Raw genomic sequence first — 20,149 nt, forward strand, 5'->3', positions numbered from 1 at the left:
CTGCACTCTAGCCTGGGCAACAGAGCGAGATTCTGTCTCAAACAAAGAAAAAAGAAATTGCCAATCTTCTTGCAAATACTGCTGGCTTCTGGTGAGACCAACACCTCTTGGCCCACTGACCATGTCTGACTGTTTTTTGTTTTACAGCTGTGCTGGGTTCCGGCGTCCCCCTCCCCAAAATCCTCAACATCGACTTCAGCAATGCAGACATTGACGTGTTGGAGGTAAGAGGAGATCAAGCTCCATTCTGCTTTCCTTCCCCGCCCTTTGCTCATCACCTTTGACCACTGCATTCAGGCCAGGAACTGGGAAGAGGAAGAGAAGAGGAGGGAAGCGGAGGAAACAGGGTTCTCTTCCTTCCAAGTGTGGGGCTGAGGGAACAAGGAACAGAGCCGTCAAGGATCCTTGAAGGACACTCACACGTTCACAGTCTCATTTAGCTCTCACCACATGTGTCACTGCTGCCATCTTGCCGATGGGAGAACGGGGGCTCACAGCAGTGAGGGGCTTACCCAAAATGGAATGTGATGTAGTTCATAGGAGCAACATTTATTGAGCGCCTACTATGTGCCAGGCACTGTGCAGGGGCCTGGGGATCCAGCAGTGAGCAATGATCCCCAGCCCTTGCAAAGCTCTCCCAGCCCAATGGGACGATGGCCTTTAGGCGAATATTCCTGAAGTAATTGGCTAATTATAATCATGGCAGGTGCTTTGACTTTCAAATGCAGGGACTCTTGTTTCCACTATAAAAACCACCCGTGCTCATTATCTGAAATTTGGAAAATATGGAAAAGATTAAACAAACGTATACATCAACACACCACACACAGACACACACACACACACACACACACACAATCCAGCGATTACCCCTGAAAACATTTTGCTGCTTTTCATTCCAGTCTTTCTGGAGTTTTATTTTTAAACATGGCTTTGCTCAGGAAATCAGCAGAGCACTGGGGTTAAAGAACAAGGCTTGGAGCCCAGTGACCCAGGTTCAAATCCAAACTCTGCCAGTTTCCAGCTGGGTGACCCTGGGCAAGCTACTTAACCTCTCCGAGCCTCCATTTTTTCCTCTATAAAAAAAGACTAATCATAGTACCTACCCGTAGGTCTGCTTTTAGGAAAAAATGGGATTCTGTGTGTGACGTGCCTTGCACAGGCCTGGCATGTAATAAGCATTTCTGGAAGTGTCCACCATTATAAATGCCATCATTATCATAAAGGATGCTGCAATGAACATCTCAACGCACAAACTGTTCCTTGATTCTAGATTTAGTTCCTTGGAACAAACTCCCAGAAATGGAATGAATGGGGCCTTTGTGCCAGATTGACAATTTCCTTGCCAAAGGAAATTGCCCCTCACATTTGCCCCTCACATTCATGCCAGGCTTGGACCTTGCCCAGGGAATAGCACCCTTCCCACATTAGGGGCACAGTCAAGGGAGGTGGACAATGACCTCGGATGGGCAATGTGGGCAGGGCTCAGATACAGGCTCTGGGACAGTCCCCACTCCTGGTCCTGTCTCTTGAGATCCTGCAGGACCTCAACACTGCTTTGAGCCTCAGTTTCCTCATCTGAAAATGGGGAATGATGATGCCCACCTCATACAGTTTGTGGTGAGAAATTAAACGAGATACAGCATTTTATCATAAAATGTTATTATTCACTTAAACAAAGGGGTTAGGAAACATGAACAGGATTGCCACAGGTTCATCTTCATCGTCATCATCATCATCATCTCTACCATTTACTGAGATTCAGTGCCCCATGCACAGTTTTTTATGGATTTGGCCTTACCACAGCCCTGGTTGATGTTCGCCCTCACATAATAGATGAAAGGACTTGAGTATCAGACAGGGTAGGCCACTTGCTCAGGGTCACCCAGCTGGTGAGAAGTTAGAGTTTCCACCGAAAGGCTGTGAAGCAGCTCAGGTCAGAGGCTCTGAGTGGGGTTGTGCTACACCCCCCCTGCCCCCGGGCCTTTGTGAAATGGGTGGCGATGAATTTTTCTTTCCTGAACGCTTGCGTATTTTCATATCAAAATATGTATCATTTTATTATAAATGATGTGTCTTATTTTCCTCCTTTATATTCTGGTAAAGGAATTATACTGGTTTTTAAGATATATGTATACACAGGTTATGGAATCTGTGAACCTTATTCCAGAATAATAAGGGAGATAATACAAATACCTGTAATAAAATGTGTAATGGGTATTGGGTTTGAAAGGTTTAAAGAAAACCTCAGTCCCAGGCTCGGCCCTGTAGGCCCCCTGTAAACAGCAGTTGCTCTTATTATTATTATAGGGGTCTAGTCATTTATTCTGACTTTTTATTTTGAAATAATTTTAGATGCACAGAAAGATTGCAAACATAGTACAGAGAGTTCCAGAATATCGTTCTCCCAGCTTCCCCTAATGTTAGCATCTTACATAACCGAGAACCATGATGAAAACCCGGAAGTGAACCTTGGTACAAATCCATGAGCACTCTGCAGATGTTTTCTCATCTCCCCTCTGTTGCCTTTGGTCTGGTTCAGGCTCCAGTCCAGGACCCCCTCTTGCATTCTGCTGTCACATCTCTTCACAGTCCTGCACTGTGGGACAGTTCCTCACCTTCTCCTCGTGTTTCATGACCATGACATTTCCCATGAGTCTGGCCTGTTTTGTGTGATGCACCCTGGATTTGACGGACACTTTTTTTCATGATTGGATTGAAGTTTTGTATTTTTGGCAAGAACACCACAGAAGTGATGCTGTCCTCAGTGCATCTTTTCAGTGGGTACCGATGACCACGTGACTTATTCCTGGAGGTGTCCACTTTGGTTGCTTGCTGAAGGTGTTTCTTCACTGTAAAATCACTATTTTCCCCTCTGTAACTAATCAGTCTCTTGTGAGGAGGTACCTGGAGACCATGTCTCTCGTTAGACTTTCTCCCACAAATTTTTGCCATTCGATGTTCACGATTTTGCCTGCAACTGTTACGACCGTGGCGCGTGCCTAATGCAGATATTCCGGTTCTCTCATTCCTTTTACATGGTTCAGTTGGAATTCCACTGAGGAAGAGCTGTCCATTCTCCTCCATATATTTATTTATTCATTTAATTATTTATTTCTGTCGACAGAGACTCATGAATATTTCTTTTGGTCTATGGGTTATCGTCTCTTACTTTTATTATTTATTTTGTTGAAGATTTTTTTTTTTTTTTTTTTGAGGTGGAGTTTTGCTCTTGTCGCCCAGGCTGGAGTGCAATGGCACGATCTCGGCTCACTGCAACCTCCGCCTCCCAGGTTCAAGCAATTCTCATGCCTCAGGCTCCCAAGTAGCTGGGACTACAGGCATGCACCACCACACCGGGCTAATTTTGTATTTTTAGTAGAGACAGGGTTTCACCATGTTGGCCAGGCTGGTCTCAAACTCCTGACCTCAGGTGATCTGCCCACCTCTGCCTCCCAAAGCACTGGGATTACAGGTGCGTGCCTGGCCAAAGAATTTGTGTGTGTGTGTGTGTGTGTGTGTGTGGGTGTGTGTGTGAATATTAAATTTTGGAAGATTGTGAAGAGGGACTCAGGCCTACTTCTCTTATTTTGGGGAATAAGGGGACTGGAAGCATCTTGCCCAAGGTCCTCTGTCCAGGGCAAGGTAATGACACGGCCAGGTGCTCCCTGGGGCCGTGTGACCCCCTTCACTGCCGCTATTTAGAGTTACTGCTTCCGAGAAACATGACCAGCCAGATCTGTAGGTGGGTGAGTAACGAGGCTCTAGCCAGAGCCTCCCCACCCATCACCGGCTTCCGTGTTCTGCCGTCCAAGGACCTTCTGGTGCTGAGCACGTGAGTGACAGAGGCAGAGACGCTGCTGCAGCTGGAAGAAGCTGGAACCAGTCCCAGAGAGGCTCGGCCTGGACACAGTCCCCTGCCCAGAGTCCCCTCAGCCTCCATGACAGGTCCCTCCCTGGCCCCCCAACCCTCTCCCTCCCTTGCCTCAACTCTGAGAAAGGACCCAGCCTCTGCCCAGTTGGCAAACAGTACCTTCCATGGTCAGCCCAACAGGAGGAGGGGAATCACCTTGGGTGACACCTCTCAGACCCCCTGCTGACAGCACGTTGAGTGTCCCACTTTCAATAAAAGGCTCCACTTTCCCTGCACTTGTGATGAGTTTCCATGAAGGACCCTCCCTCAGGGTCTGGGTGGTTTGGTTTTTTTTTTCCTTCTTTGGCTGCGCCCGGGCACTTGGCAGTTGTAGCTACAACTAGGAGGAGGATGGTCCCTCTGGGGACAGCGGGGGACGTGGCCTGTCTCTTCATATTAAAACGACCACACAGCATTCTACAGAGAGTTTCCCCTGCCTCCAGGACAGCTTCGTACCTCACTACTCTCAACTCTGGCATCAGGAGGTCATTAAACTACAGGAATTTTGGAGTAGGGGGGATGAAGTTCAAGTCCCAACTCTATCGCTTGGTTGTGTGACTTGATGAGGTCCTTAGTCTTTCTTTGTTTTTTTTTCTGAGACAGAGTCTCGCACTGTTGCCCAGGCTGTAGTGCAGTGGTGCGATCTCGGCTCACTACAATCTCCACCTCCTGGGTTCAAGCAATTCTCCTGCTTCAGCCTCCCTAGTAGCTGGGACTACAGGCATGAGCCGCCACACCCAGCTATTTTTTTTTTTTTTTTGTATTTTTAGTAGAGACGGGGTTTCACCATGTTGGCTCGGATGGTCTTGATCTCCTGACCTCGTAATCTGCCCACCTCGTCCTCCCAAAGTGCTGGTATTGCAGACATGAGCCACTGTGCCTGGCCGGTCCTTAGCCTTTCTGAACCTCAATCTTCCCATCTGTAAAATGGATAATAATAATTATTATTATACTCCAAAATGAGTGTGAGGATATTAAATAAGATCATGTATTTCTGAGGTGCTTAGCACTGAGGCTGACATGCAGTAGGTGCTCGATATGTGCTCACTGTGGTTAGTAACAGACTCCACCAATTCCTAAAGTGTGAGCTCGTGGAACCCCTTATCTCTAGTCAAACTGAGGACAAAGAGGGGTCCTTGGCATGCCTCTTGGCCAAGACAGTGCCCAGGGCACCCCTCCCAGGGACAGTGCCACGTCTCCCTGTAGAGTCCTCGGGCACATTCAGGGCAGTTTAGGAGAGTTATTTGATCCCAGTCTTTGGGGCATGCAGGAATACTGAAGTCCCTTTTACATAATTCAGATATTTCTTTCCTCCTAGTGATTTTTAAAAAGACTTTTTTCATGTCTTGTTTGTTTTCTTTTATTTAACTATCAGGAATCTAAGCTACTGGGTTTTCTGGTTCAATATTAGATTCCTGGCTTCATCATCCATTCATTCTTGCATTCACTGACTGTCTAGCAGTGGTTTAGGAACTGGGATTTCTACACTTGACAAGGGAGACCGGGCTTCTGTTTTCATGAAGGTTTTAGGTTCTAGTCCATGAGACAGACTTTAAGTAATTAAGGTCTAAGTAAACAATAAAAAGTAAATAAATAAACAGAGGCCATTTGAGATTGTCTTGGGGGCTATAAAGGGAATAAACGGAATCATACTGGGGAGGGAAAGGGAAAGGAGGTGGCACCATTGGGTGGTCAGGGAAGGCGTCTCTGAGGAGGAAACAGGAGGGGACACATCTCACAGCCCGGCCCCTTCCCTCCCAGCTTCCTGAGTCTAGGTCCCTCCTGGTCTCACAGGCATATGAAAAGGTGCTCAATATCATTGATCATTGGAGAAATGCAGATCAAAACTGCAATGAGATATCATCTTACCCCAGTTAGAATGGCTTTTATCCAAAAGACAGGAGATAACAAATACTGGTGAGGATGTGGAGACGGGGAACCCTTGTACACTGTTGGTGGAAATGTAAATTAGTACAGCCACTGTGGAGAACAGTTTGGAGAGTCCTCAAAAAACTAAAAACAGAGCCACCTTATGATCCAGCAATCCCACTTCTGAGTGTATACACTCCCAAAAAGGAAATCAGCATATTAAAGGGATATCTGCACTCCCATGTTTGCTGCAGCACTATTCACAACAGCCAAGATTTGGAAGCCACCTAAGTGTCCATCAACAGAAGAATGGATAAAGAAAATGTGGTACTTATACACCATGGAGTACTATTCAGCCGTAAAAATAATGAGATCCTGTCATTTGCAACAACCTGGGTGGAACTGGAGATCATTATGTTAAGTGTAATAAGCCAGGCACAGAAAGACATATTTTGTGTGTTCACCCTTATTTGTGCAGCTAAAAAGTAAACCAGTTGAACTCATGGTAATAGAAGGATGGTTACCAGAGGCTGGGAAGGGTAGTGAGGTGATGGGGGTGGGGAGGGGATGGTTAACGGGTACAAAAGTCATTAGAAAGAATGAATATGACCTAGTATTTGATAGCACAACAGAGTGATTGTAGTCAATAATAATTTAACTGTACTTAAAAATTAACTAAAAGAATATAATTGGATTGTTTATAACATCAAGGATAAATGGGTGAGGGGATAGATACCTCATTTACCACGATGTGATTATTACACATTGCATGCCCATATCAAAGTATCTGGTGTAACCCATAAATATATATGCCTGCTATGTTTCCACATAAATTAAACATTAAAAAAAACTGCCTACTATCTCCAAGAATTCTCTTCCACCTGACTTCTCTGGCCATGAATAAGTTACTCACTCTGGGAGTTTGATTGTCAACCTGGTCTGAAATTCTAATTGGAGGTTGGATAAAGGATAGACCTTCTTCCATGCCAGCTGGATGATATCAAAGTTGATGATTTTGAGCCTGAAGGATGGGAGGAGCAAGGTGAACTTTCCTGCCTTCTTGACTTACTACTCAAACTTCAACATGGCCTTTCCTCTATCCTGGGCCTTCCTATCCTTGACCTAGATTTCCATTCTAAATTCCATTTCCAAATCCTAGACAAGAAAAGTGTTAGCTGATAACTAAGACTTTTGTAGTTAATTAAGACGTTAAAGGAAAATTAAGATGTTAAATTCAACGCATCAGTTGGAAACTATGGTGTTAGCATATAACAAAGATGCTGTTTTAACCACTAGGGTATTAAATAATGACTAAGGTGCTAGCTGGGAAGAGCTTCTGCTGTACTCCTTTCCAGTGCTCTTTGTAATTTAGTGGAGGCTTAGACAAACCTTCATGAATCCAGGGGTGAAGCCATACTAAGGGGATGCTGGGCAATGGGTTGAGAGTTTGCAGGAGGAGGCAGTGTCTGAGGCTGCCCTCTCACTGCCTGCCTTCTAATCAGGTGAGTCAGACTCCAACACTTACACATAGTGAGCACCTAGAACCCTTGCTGACCAGTGCATTGGGAAACTATTTTATTGAAGAAGTTCTCAAACTCACCAACAGTTGAGTTTCCCAAAAGGAGTGCTCTTCAGAACATCATTGATGCCAACAAGACTCCCGTGGCCACAGAGGCTCCCCAGAGAAACCTTGCAGAGCAGTCCTTCCAGAGCCAGAGACCCTGCTGCCTCCAGGAGATGATCTTTTCCAGTAGATGAGAAAGTCCTGCTTCCCAGGAGGATCTTAAGTAGCATCTCTCTCTCCCTAACCAGATTCTGGTTGTTGAGAATCATGGCTCCCAGCAGCCCTTCCTGAGCCAGGAGGTCTTTGTTAAGGGCAGCTGTTGGCAATTGCTGACTGAGTGGGTTTCCAGCTCCTGCTCCTATACCTCCTCCTTGACCATCATGAACCGGGGGAGGGAGTGCATTGCCATTGACTGGAATACTGTGTTGGGGAGGCTTGCCATCCACTGGGTCTCCCATGTGGCCAGGATCTCCAGATGGTGTTTCCCCAGTTGGACCAGAGGGGGCAGGGAGGACGTGCCCAGGCTGGCCATTGATCTAAGTAGAACCCAACCCCAGACTTGTCATAATCATTAGGTGGCCTAGCTCCTGAGTGGCCATAGCTAAAAGATATTCCAGCCCCAAATTGACCATAACCTCCAGATGACCCAGCTTCAGACTGCCCATGACTGTCATGTGACTTAGCACCAGACTGACCATGGCCAACAGATATCCCAGCCCTAAACTGACCAGAATTTATAGATGATGCAGCCCTAGAATGCATATCATGATCAGATGTTACTTCTCCAAACTGAACATTTCCTCCTGATGACCTTGCCCCAGATTGAACAGAACCATCAGACAGTCCCCCTTCAAGCTGACCATTCATTGATTCAACCCTAAACTGACCCAAAACACCAGATGGCCTGACTCCAGGCTGACCATTAGTTGATACAGTCTCAGACTGACTAAAATGACTAGGTTACCCATACATAGGTTGGCCATATCCTCCAGATGATCCTACTGCAAACTGACTGTCAACAGCAGATGCTCCCAGCCCAGGCTGACCATTCATTGACCCTACTCTAGATTGACCCGTACTACCAGTTGTCCCAGCCCCAGGCTGAACATTCATTAACCTTGCCTCAGATTGACCATAGCTTATAGATGTCTCTGTCCCAAGATATCCATAATCACTAGATGACCTGTCCCCAGTCTGACCACTCATTGACCCTGTCCCAGACTGAGCAAGACCACCAGATGGCCCAGCCCCAGACTAACCATTTAGTGACCCTGCCCCAGTTTGACCATAACCACTAGATAACCTATCCCCAGTCTGACCACTCATTGACCCTGCCCCAGATTGACCAAGACTACCAGATAACCCCACCCCAGACTGACCACTTAGTGACCCTGCCCCAGTTTGACCATTACCAGTAGACGACCTATCTCCAGTTGGATCACTCATTGACCCTGCTTCATATTGACCCAAATCACCAGATGATCCAGACCCAGACTGACCATACCTTCCGAATGACCCTGTCCCGAACTGATCATGGCTACCAGATGGCTCAGCTCCAGGCTGACTGTTCATTGACTCTGCTCCAAATTGACCCATAACATTAGATGATCTAGACCCAGATTGAACATGTATTAATCTTTCCTCAGACTGACCATAGCTTCCAGATGACCCTTTCCCAAACTGATCATGGCCCAGCCTCAGTTTGACCATAACTACTAGGTGACCTGTTGCTGGTCTGAGAATTCACTGAATCTTCCCCAGATTGACCCAAACCCCAAATGATCTGGTCCCAGACTAACCATTCATTGGCTCTTCTCTAGACTGACCCAAGCCACCAGAGGACCCAGGCTTAGGCTATTAATTGGCTCTACCCCAAACTGACCATACCCTCCAAATGACTTGTTTCCTTGCTGACCATACTCATATAACCTATCCGCAGTTTGACCATAACCAGATGACCTACCACCAGACTGATAACTCATTAACCCTGCCTCAGACTGACCAAAGTCATCATTTTCCCAGTCCCAGGATGACCAGTTATTAGTCCTACCCCAGACTGACCCAAACCACCAGATGACTCAGCCCTGTACTGACCATAACTGCCAGGTGAAGCCACCCCAGACACAACAGCATTTCCTGAAGAAGCATCTGAAGGTTGACCACTGCCTGAGAAGCTCATACTACCCACACCTGTAGGGCCAGATTGGGTCATCCACTTGGAATGTATGATGGCTGGATGGATGAATTGAGAATGGATGAGTAGATAGATGGATGGAGGCAAGGATGAATAGAGGGGTGGATTGAAGGATAAATAGAGCAAATGATGGATCAAAAAGACTTTAGTAGACTACCGTGAAAACCTAAGCTTGGCTCACTAGATGAGCTCTAAAAATACATGCTTACTTAATTTAAGAGCCACATGAGCTCAGGGTCAACTAGCTTCTGTAGCACTATATTTCAAACCGATCATTCTCTAAAAAAGTGTCCAGAGGCTGGGCTAGGAACCAATCACCATGATGATCTCTAAGGTCGTTATTTCATGGTTGAGAAGGATACTATAAGCCTCAGGGAGTTGCTACAAATCAGGAGTGCTACAGTTCAGTTTCATCGTGGGTTTAACAAGGTAGGCAGGCTAGCCTGAGAGTTCAGTTGCGTGGAGGCGTCTCCTAATGTCTTCTGTGCTATCGGTTGCAGTGACCCAGCCATCTTCCTATTTCTAGGATGAACATGGGACCCCACCAGGACTGCAGTAAGGACGCTCAAACACTGGAGCATCACTGTGGGACTCTCTGACCCCACCTAAGTGGCTGTGACCTTGATCTACCCACCAATGATTTCCCGCAGCCAAACCACAAATAGTTCCTTCATTAGAGCTTACATTTGGATATGCTCGAAGCTGATAAGCTGGGAAACTTCCCAAGGGAAGGTATTTCAGCATGGAGCTGATGGAGGTAGAAGAGCCTCTAAGAACCGGACTAAAGGAACGGTGCTCTAACAGGGGAAGGACAGTGAATGCCCCTCCCACTTCAGACAGATGGTCGGATATATAGCTTAGGGTTTGAGTATTCTTGGGGACCACCTGAAGCTGATGAGATGTTCCATCCAGCAGGACAGTGGCATTGCAGTAAGATGTATGAAGCCAGGTCGCAAGCCTGACTCTAAGTCTTTTAGAACTAAAGGAAGTAGAGGTTGGGCATAGTGGCTCCTGCCTGTAATCACAGCACGTCAGGAGGCTGAGGCAGGAGGATCGCTTGAGCCCAGAAGTTTGAAACCAGCCTGGGCAACATGGTGACACCCCATCTCTACAGAAAATACAAAAACTAGCTGGGTGCGGTGGTGTGTGTCTGTAGTCCCAGCTACTCAAGAGGCTGATGTGAGAGGATCGCCTGAGCCCAGGGAGGTCAAGGCTGCAGTGAGCCATGATTGCAGCCCACTGCACTGCAGCCTGGGTGACAGAGCAAGACCCTGTCTCCAAAAAAAAAAAAAAAAAAAAGACCTGAAGGAAATTGGTGCTAAAGGTAAAGTTGCCTGGAACCCCTGGACTCTGCATTTGCAATTAACCCTATCTCTGCCCTCCACCTTTCCTCCAGAGAACCAGAGGGTGGTAAAGAGGCTCCACTTCAAACACCCCAATCCCTGCAGTACCAGTGGGAAAATTGAAACCAGAAGGGCATGTAAAACTCAGCCAAGACACCATAGGGTCCCCCCACCTGAGGCCCCAGACACCTACCCCCTCCTGCGGCTCCTGCCCGCTGTTGGAGGGCCTGGGTGTGAAGTTCAGCTCTGCCTTCTTCCAGCTGTGCAGAAGTGGGCCGGGCAGCTAACCTCACTGGGCCTCAGTTTCCTCATCTGTCAAACAGATATGAGCACTAGGGGATTGTCTAAACACCACCAGGCAGAGGGAACAGGCAGCTTGAGCAAAGGTGTGGAATGGGGAACCTCAAGGGGCTGTGAGAACCCACACTCACACTCTCTGCCTCTCCCTGTAGACAAGCACAGTCACAGAGGCTGGAAACTGCACATCCTTCCGCTTCTCTCCCCGCCGCTGGCCACACCAAGGGAGCAGCAGGAGTGGCCTGGGCACAGGCAGGTTCCCAGGTGGCTGGATTGGGCTGAGGGCAGGCGCAGTTCTTAGATTTTGCCACAAGGTGGAGTCGTGACCCTGCTAATCCATCTTTCTCACGCCTGTTGGAATTTAAGGATATTTGTATAAAGCAGCACTTTTTTTATGCCAGGCACTGTGCTGGGCATTTGGCTTTCAGGATGGCATGTAACTTTCACAGTCACCTCTCAAGGTCAGCAGTATCACTATCTATTTTAGAGATGAGGAGACAGGTTCAAAGTGGTGATGGGACTACATGGGTGGCCTGGGGTGTCGGAATTGGGCTCAAATCCCAGTTCTTCAGCCCAACAGGACGCATAACCTCTATGTGCCTCAGGTCCAAAGGGAAACATGGGACTAGCGATAACAATCATATTTTGAATAGACCTTAGCTCTTTATGACTTTTTTATCCTATGCCCAGCCATGGATCATTTCATTCAGCCCTCCACCCACCCTAAGGGGCAGCTGTTCACATCTGTTTTGCAGATGAGGAAACTGAGGCCCAGCGAGGTTAGCTGCTGCCTGGTCCAATTCCACACAGCTGGAAGGAGGCAGAGCTGAGCTTCACACCCAGGTCCTCTGGCAGCGAGCAGGTGCTGCGGGAGGTGGTGGGTGTTTGGGGCCTGGGGCAGGGGGAACCCTGCTGTGTCTTGGCTGAGTCACAATGCCCTCTGGCCTCAGTTTCCCTACTGGTACCACAGGGATTGGGGTGTTTGAAGTGGAGCCCCTTCACGACCCTCTGGTTCTCTGGAGAAAAATTTAGTGCCACAACCAAGAAGCCACATCCAGGAGGCACCTGGGGCTGGGGGGTGGGCCCTGTAGCAGGAGGAGGACCCTAAGCTCCTGGGGGTCTCCCCACGCCCCAGACAAAGCCACCCAGAGCTCGGTCCACGCTGGGCCTCCCTAGTGTCACTTGAGTGTATGGCTGATGACACACATGACAATGTTTGTTTTCTTACCCTTTTTGTCAGGACCGTCTTTGTGAACAACCCGAGGGCGCTGCAGGCTGCAGGGAGAGTCACGTGGAGCCCGAGGGTGGCACAGGAAGGGCGAGAAGGAGCACGTGGAGCCGGCCTTCAGGGTTCCTGAGTCTCCAGGGGCCCAGGGCACCTGTGTTCTTGGTCCAGTAACAAATGCTCAGATGGATGGCGAGGACCTTCGTCACCACAGGATCCACTATGAGAGGCTCTTGAGAGATATCACCATCACGACATTCATTCTTTCAGGAAGTAAATATAGCCAGGTCCAATTTGAGATGAATCTGATGTGCAAATCTGCAAAGTATTCTGCAAAATATTAAGTTTTGCATGGTGAACAGAAAATTAAATAAAACATATTCCCCCCCACCCCCCACATTTCCCATTGTTACGAACGCACAGGTAACTTGCTCAAGTCCCTCCCTTCTCAGGAAGAATAAAGGTCCCTTCCATAACTCCACACTCCCTCCACCAGCCTCCTTCCCTCTCCCGTCCCCTCCGCAGCCAGAGTTCCTTAGAGCTGTGCTTCTCCACCTCGAACACACACATGAGCCACCTGGGCTCTTGTTAAGATACAGGTTCTAGGGCAGTTGGTCTGAACTAGGAAGGGGCCAGTGGTCCATGGGCCACACCCTTTGAGCAGCATGCTTACTTTGGATACATCCACCCCACCACCCATCTTGCTTCCACCAAACTCGCCCTTACCAGGTCCTCCGTGATCACCAGGTAGAGGAAGCCAATGGACCATAGATGAGGTCACCCCATCTTGACCGTAGCACAGATACCACTTCCTCCTCCATGAAACCAGTTCTTCCCTTAGCCTTTGTTGGAAACAGGTGCTCGGTGCAGCAGAGAAAAATCAGCACTGAGACAATGGATTTTTTAGCAAAGCAATTTTTATTTCCTGGACTGCAGGAAGGATACCCACACTAGCCATTTTGCCCCGAGAGTACGATGAACAAAGGAAAAGCAGACATATTCATCCCTTACACATTTGGGGTTGTCCTCACTGCTGTGTCTGATGTCCATTGGGTGGAGCCAGATCTCACACTCTAAACTAAAATCCGATTGGCTAACAACGTAAAGCTTTTTTTTAAACAGGTAAGGGGCATAGGTTGCGAGCTGGGACATGTCTGTGAGCATGTCCAGCACAAATATCTTGGTTAAAGTACAAGGACATAGAATATACTACGTGACTGTAAGCATGGCATGTTTAACAGCTACATAGCATAGGGCTTAACAAAGAGTTATTAATACACTTATGATTTATTCTTTAACAAGAAAGGAAACTTTGAAGAGGAACTTTCACTTCCCACAGCCTTACTCCCCTGGCTCGCCTCCTCCTCGTCTGACCGTTCTGCCTCTGCCTGCTTTGCAGATGTAATATTTTCAAATTGACCAACCAGTGGGTTCCTTCACCCTCACCACACTCTTTGGTTCAGTGCTCAGCATGTAACCCCAGCAGGACCAATGGGAATCAGTCCTAGAACTTTTGAAGAGGTATTAGGAAAGACATACTCTCTTTCTGCTGGGCCATTAAGAGTGAATGTGGGCCCGAAGCTGTTGGTGGCCATCTCTGCCACCTCTTGGGGGAAATCAGTTTGAGAAGAAAGCCAAGCCCAGTCACGTAAAGAAGTGGAGGACTGGAGATTTCTTTTGAGCACCTGGATTCAGCCATGCCTGAAACCTGTGGGCCTGCTAGTTATATGTGTCAATGACCCTCTTTCACATCTAAGTCAGTTTGGGTTGTGTTTTCCATTACAAATATAACCCAAAGAATCCTGACAAACATTTCAGTTTACCGGCAAGCCACAGTGGGAAACCAGAGACGGACCCCAGCCAGAACTTGGCCTCCTGGAGTTGACAGTGGAGGAGAGACAGCTGTGGGTGTTTAGGCAAGGAAGAGACCTGTTTTAAAAATGACAAGGCAGAGCGTCTCTGCCTTCAAACACCCCAGACCTCTGCCATCTGCCTTAGTACAGCCAGAGCACCTGCAGGGAGTCACCTTTAGAAGCAAGGTGTGCAGGTGGGGCACAGGGCTGGGCACTGCCAAGGGGCAGCTGCTATGATGGAGAGGACTCACATACGCCATCCTCCATCCTCCTGCACTCAGGCTGTTTATGGCCCATCCCATCATGAGTTCCAGGACAGACCCTGGGGGTCCCATTCACCCTGCCTCACCTAGTCCACACACCCGGACCTGGGTCCAGTGCAGTTAAAGGTTAGCTGCGTGCTCAATGAAGGCTTTATAGAAGAGGTGCTTGCAGAGTGGGGAGAATTTGCAGGGGAGTGACATCCTCAGACCTGGCCCTTGGCACTGGGGAGAGTTGATGCAAAGAAATCCTGAGAGGCCAGAGAGGAGGCTTTGGGAATGCACCAGCAGAAACAGAGAAGTCTGGCAGAGGTAATAAGCCAAGAACCCACAGACATGAGTCTTGGTGAGGGTCCCAGAAGAAAAGACAGGGAGCTATGGTACTTCTACCATGGTCTTTATTCCCCCTTTTGGTTAAGTGGCCACCACATACTGCTCCAGGATCCTGCATTCCCCCTTTTAACTAATGCCTCCCCAGTCCTTACCAGCCAGGATTAGCACCAATTTTAGAGAACAGAAGACACTGTCTCACGGGGTGGCCATGCCTTGCCTAACATTACACAGCTGGTCAGTGGTGGAGTCTGGAGTGAGGCTCTGCCCTCTTTCCCACCCTTAATCCTGCACTGGACATGGCATTTCTGAATCATTTTTACTGAGCACTTATGATGTGCCAGACACTGGGCTAACTCCTTTCCAGGCTTAAATCACAGATCAGCCATGCCAGGTGGACGATCACGGTCACCATTTTGCAAATGAGGAAATGGAGGCCCAAAGAGGCAATGCCACTTTTCCAGAGTCACGCAGCTAGAAAGCAGCAGGGTTAGGACTCAAGCTGAAGCCCGGCTGGTTACCCAAAGCCCCTGCCAGACAAATTCACCCAGACTCACCCATGTTTTGGAATCCTCCCATCATTTGTCTTCTATATAATCCGTGTCCACCTACCCCACAGTGTCACACCATTTCCTCTTTCAGCTCCCAAAGTGCTCAGTTCGACCCCATTCAGTATTTAAAGGAAGGACTTTGGCCAGGGCTGGGCTCTGTGCTGGGGACAGCAGTTGCCCATTTGCTTGGAGCCGTCAATGCACAGAACATTTGCAAGAACCGTGCCTGCTTGGTGGAAAGTAAATGTCACTGTGCATGTTGGCCTCTGTCCCTGCTGGTGGGGTCTGAGGGTGGACTCATGCGGGGTGCTCTGTGGGGCCCAGAGCCCTGCATAGGATAGGACCCAGATGAGATGCTCCATAGGTGTGTGATGAATGAATGAATGGCAGGATGGGTGGGTGGAGGGAAGGAAGGACTCTTCTTGCTGATTCTGGGTCTCATCCCCTACATTCATCTACTCAGTCTATGGATTAATTTGCTTTTTTCACATTATTTCATTGTGGTGTTTATTGAGATCCACTGCAAACCAGGCCCCAGGCTGGCTGCTGGGGACACACGGATGGCAGAATCATGGTCCCCAACCTTAAGGAGCCCTAGTCCAGTGGAAGAGAGAGGGCTAACCCACATCCCTTCAACCAATAAGCTTTTATGACGGGATTCCCCTGACACAGGCTTGGGGCTGGGGGTCCTAGGGCAGTGGAGATGAATCAGGAGGACTCACCCAGCCCGGGGGGATTCTGACGATTGGAATATAAATGGCAGTGCTTGGGCGGGCGCAGTGGCTCATGCCTATATAATGCACTTGTGAAGTGAATGAACAATGAATACATGGACAGATGACTCGGTGCAGGGCCAGGCCCACTTCAGCAGGGAGGATCTGGAAGATGAGGCAGGGCACAGACAGATTGAGGGGTCAAATTCCGGGGAGTGAGGTAAGAACAGGGAGGGACCCAGGAGCTTGCTCATGTCAGGAGGCCCACCCGCCTGGGGAAGACAGACAGAAAGGCAATGCGCATGAGCTGAACCAGACCCTGTGCCGGGTACCGGGACCTCGGAGATGGTGTGGTCTTGCCCTCGGAGAGTGGGACTGGTGGGACGTGGCTGGCCTCCCTCCCTCCCTTCTCCTCTCCCTCTCCTCCTCTTCTCCTTCTCTCTCCACATCCTCTCTGTCTTTTTTCCTTCCCTCTCTCTTTCCTTCTTCCTTTCCTCCCTCTCTTTCCTTCCTCTCTCTCTTTTCCTCCTTCCTTCTCTCTCTTTCTTCTTTCTTTCTCCCTTCTTTCCTGCCACAAATATCATTTGACTCCTGCTGTAGACCAGACCCTGTGCCAGCTCTGGGGGAACAAGGTGAAAAAAGACAAGGTGCCCAGACTTCAAAGGACCCAGGGGAGGACCCGGACCCGGTGAAAACTCCTTTACATTTTCTCTGGGAGTTTTGGGTGAAGCATTCAGGGAACATGCCATGGGGCAGAAGGAAGACTCCAGCCTCATGGGCAAGGTCCCCTGTGCATCGGTCAGGCCATGGGAAGTGGCTCCCCGGATTCTCAGGGCAGGACCCGAGGGGGGTCTGTTAGTGTCCAGATGTGGAATCCGGGGCATCGGGAAATACCTGAGAGCTGAAAGAATAAAATGTGTCACCTGCAGAACCAGAAGGAAAAAACCCAGCAAAGTCAAAATTAAAGGTCTTCAGACTGTAACATTGTGACAATTTTAATAATTGCTCTATTTAGCGGTCATAACGTGTGAACACATTTTGTTGCTTTGATCTTTCTTATTTGCCCAGAATTCCTGAGTAGGCATTTCAGGTGTGAGAAACTAGGACCTCCTAGACACTGGAGGGGTGATTCGTACCTGACTGATTCCACAAGCAAAATGGTGACAAGCCTTTCAGCAATTTTACCAGCAAAATAAGGCAATTCCATTTGATGGTGGGACGGGAGTGCACATATGTGTGTTTGGTATCTGGAGAAGGGGTGGGGGCTGCATCTGTCCGCGGCGGGAGGAAGGTCAGTGGGGCAGAGCCCAGTCAGCCGAGCATCCCCCAGCCTGGCTGGCCGCCTGTGCAACCCCAGCCTTGTCACCCACCTTCTCTGGTCTCAGTAGGCTGCATGACATGCTAGGCCCTTTCCAGCCAGGGCGCTGAGCCATGTATGGAAAAAGATATCAGCTCGGAATTGAAGGCTGGGTCAGTGGGACCAGGAAGCGGCCTCATCTGGGGATTAGCAGTCATGCTGGGGGTAGGATGTCTCGATCCTGGCACGGCTAATCTTTAATGCCTCGCTGGAAATTTTCAATGAGAAATTCATCTCGCGACCCTCATGGCTGGGCCTTTGTCCCTGAGAGGCAAACATCTTCCATGTAAAGAGGCTTTGTGTACCCTGGAGAGGGAAGAGGAGGAGGAGAACACAGGAGGAGCTGTCACTGCTTCTCCTTCCTGAACGAACCGGACCAGCTGGCCTGAACCTTGGGTGACCTCCGAGGGTACCAACCTCCCCATCCACCAAGGACCCTGTATTATATATTATATAATATTAATCTTACGACAGATGCTCATCATTTAATTTTATTTTTGTTTGAGATGGAGTTTCGCTCTTTTGCCCAGGCTGGAGTGCAGTGGCACAATCTCAACTCACTGCAACATCCACCCCCCAGATTCATGTGATTCTCCTACCTCGGCCTCCCAAGTGGCTAGGATTACAGGCACCCACCACCACGCCCAGCTGATTTTTGTATTTTTAGTATAGATGGGGTTTCGCCATGTTGGCCAGGCTGGTCTCAAACTCCTGACCTCAGGTGATCCGCCCGCCTTAGCCTCCCAAAGTGCTAGAATTACAGGCATGAGCCACCGCGCCCGGCCAGTTGCTCCTCATTTTATAATGGGGTTATATCCCAATAAACCCATGGCAAAGTTGAAAGATTGAAGTCAAACCATCGTAAGCCGGGACCACATGTGCACATACTCACCAGCATCATCTTTGCCATCTTTGCTGTTGCCGCGCATGGAGGGCCCACCCCGTGCTAAGCCTTCGTGGGCGTTACTCCACTTTGACCTCACAGCATGCTCGTGAGGTGAGCACTGTTCTTAGTCCCATTTCACAAAGAGCCTGAGGCTCAGCAAGGTGCAGTCTCTGGCTCAGGTCACACAGCCGGCAACCAGCAGAGAGCAAGTATTCAAGCTCAGGACAGCCCAAGCCCAGTGCCAGGCTCGGAGCACCGCCCTCAAAGCCCGTCACCATCATTTTTATTTCCTAGGCCCTTGCCTGTCCACTATGCCTCTGAGATCCAGGGACAGGGAGTTTATCCATTTTACAGATGAGGCAACTGAGACCTGGGCCAACACTGGGTCTCGAGGTCACTGCATGACGCTCAGCCCCTGGGCTGTGTTCCTGGGCTGGGACAAGCTGCCTTCACAGGATTTCAGCACAGCCCTTGGCTCTGTACTTCACAACTGCGGGAAGAGCGGGGCTCAGATGTTCGCAGAACCCGGTATCAGGCAGCCAGGAAAGGGAGTCTGTTCAAGACCTCAGGCAAGGCTGCCGCAGGGCTCTAATGCGCTGGGCTCTTGGGGCCTGGCCATCATCACCTTCTCCTTGCAGCTGCTAGCTCCGTGCTGAACGGCAGAGCCACGGTCGGCGTAGGAACAGCCAGCTCCTCGAGCCACCGCTCTTGTCCCACACTTTGCCTGGTTGCATCATTTTGAAGACAGGCCTCCCAGGTCCTTGCCAAGTGGCGGGTGGGTGAGCAGAAGGGCAGAGATGCATGATGACTCTGAGCTCTGTGCCAGTCCTTCCCAGCCTGAGGCCAGGTGGACACCCACCTGAGGTTCCTGTGCTGTTCCGGCTTGACACAGGCCCAATGCAGCAGGCGTTACAACCAACGCAAACATCAGTGGCCAAAGCAAAAACAGGATGTTCAGGCCCAGGGACTCTCCCGCTCTGCCAAATGACCTCAGCCTGATATGCATGGAAGGGCCTTCCCTGGGGGCCCAGATGCCTGGTTCCTGTCCTTGCAAGTGTGGACAAGCCGCCTCCTTCTCTGAACTTCAGCTTCCTCAACTGGAAAATGGAGTTCTCAAAACCTGCCTTGCAGAGTCTTCATAAGGACTAACGGGAAAGTGCGTCTAAAGTGCACTTTAGGGACACCAAGCCCAGTGTCAGGCACGAACAGCTGCCAGACGTCTGCTGCACCTGCCGGGTGCAGACCCCGGGGCCAGGACCCCATGTACTCAGAGATCCGTCTGACTCCTCGCAGGCCACAATTTTAGACCCATCTCTGTCCCCGTCTTGCTGAATGACCCCAGGCTGGTAGCTTCTCTTCTTTGAGCCTCAGTTTCCAAATGATGACAGAGTTAGACTGGATGGTCATTATGGGTCCTCCCGCCAGGACATTCTCCAATTCATTCATTCTCAGTCTTCTCCCCAGTCCCCACCCACAAGGACCACTGGCTTGGCAGCTGCAGGCTCCATGAGGACCTGCTCTTAGTCTTGGCAGAAAGCCCTCTCCATAACCATCCATTTAAATTCAAGCATCCTGGGTGACCTTTGGGTTGGAAATCTCTCTCTCTGCTCATCCTGGAGAGGGGTTAGTTTCCTTGGAGTATCCTTGGATGGTCCCGGAACCAAAGCTTGTTTCTGTGGGCAGCCTTCCATCCCATCACCACCATATAAGGGCCACCAACGTTCGGCAGAGTCCTGGCAGACTGCGCAGCGGGGCAAGGATCTCGTGAGCATCCTCCTGTAAACCTGTGAGTGG

The 20,149-nt window shown here is 49.4% G+C and overlaps 1 protein-coding gene across 1 annotated transcript in view; it reads left to right on the plus strand.

The window, feature by feature from the left end:
• BPIFB4 (BPI fold containing family B member 4) overlaps nt 1–4,149 on the plus strand; it is a 28,441-nt gene extending 24,292 nt beyond the window's left edge. Inside the window, exons 15-16 of the mRNA XM_064382170.1 lie at nt 148–224; nt 3,816–4,149. Of these exons, the coding sequence (XP_064238240.1) occupies nt 148–224; nt 3,816–3,839 (101 nt within the window). The 3' untranslated portion in view covers nt 3,840–4,149. The remainder of the gene's footprint in view (nt 1–147; nt 225–3,815) is intronic.
• The last annotated feature ends 16,000 nt before the right edge of the window (nt 4,150–20,149 follow it).

The sequence above is a fragment of the Aotus nancymaae genome, unplaced genomic scaffold (assembly GCF_030222135.1).
Source record: "Aotus nancymaae isolate 86718 unplaced genomic scaffold, 86718_ANA_hifiasm-v0.15.2.pri h1tg000029l, whole genome shotgun sequence".
Classification (NCBI taxonomy): Eukaryota; Metazoa; Chordata; class Mammalia; order Primates; family Aotidae; genus Aotus; species Aotus nancymaae.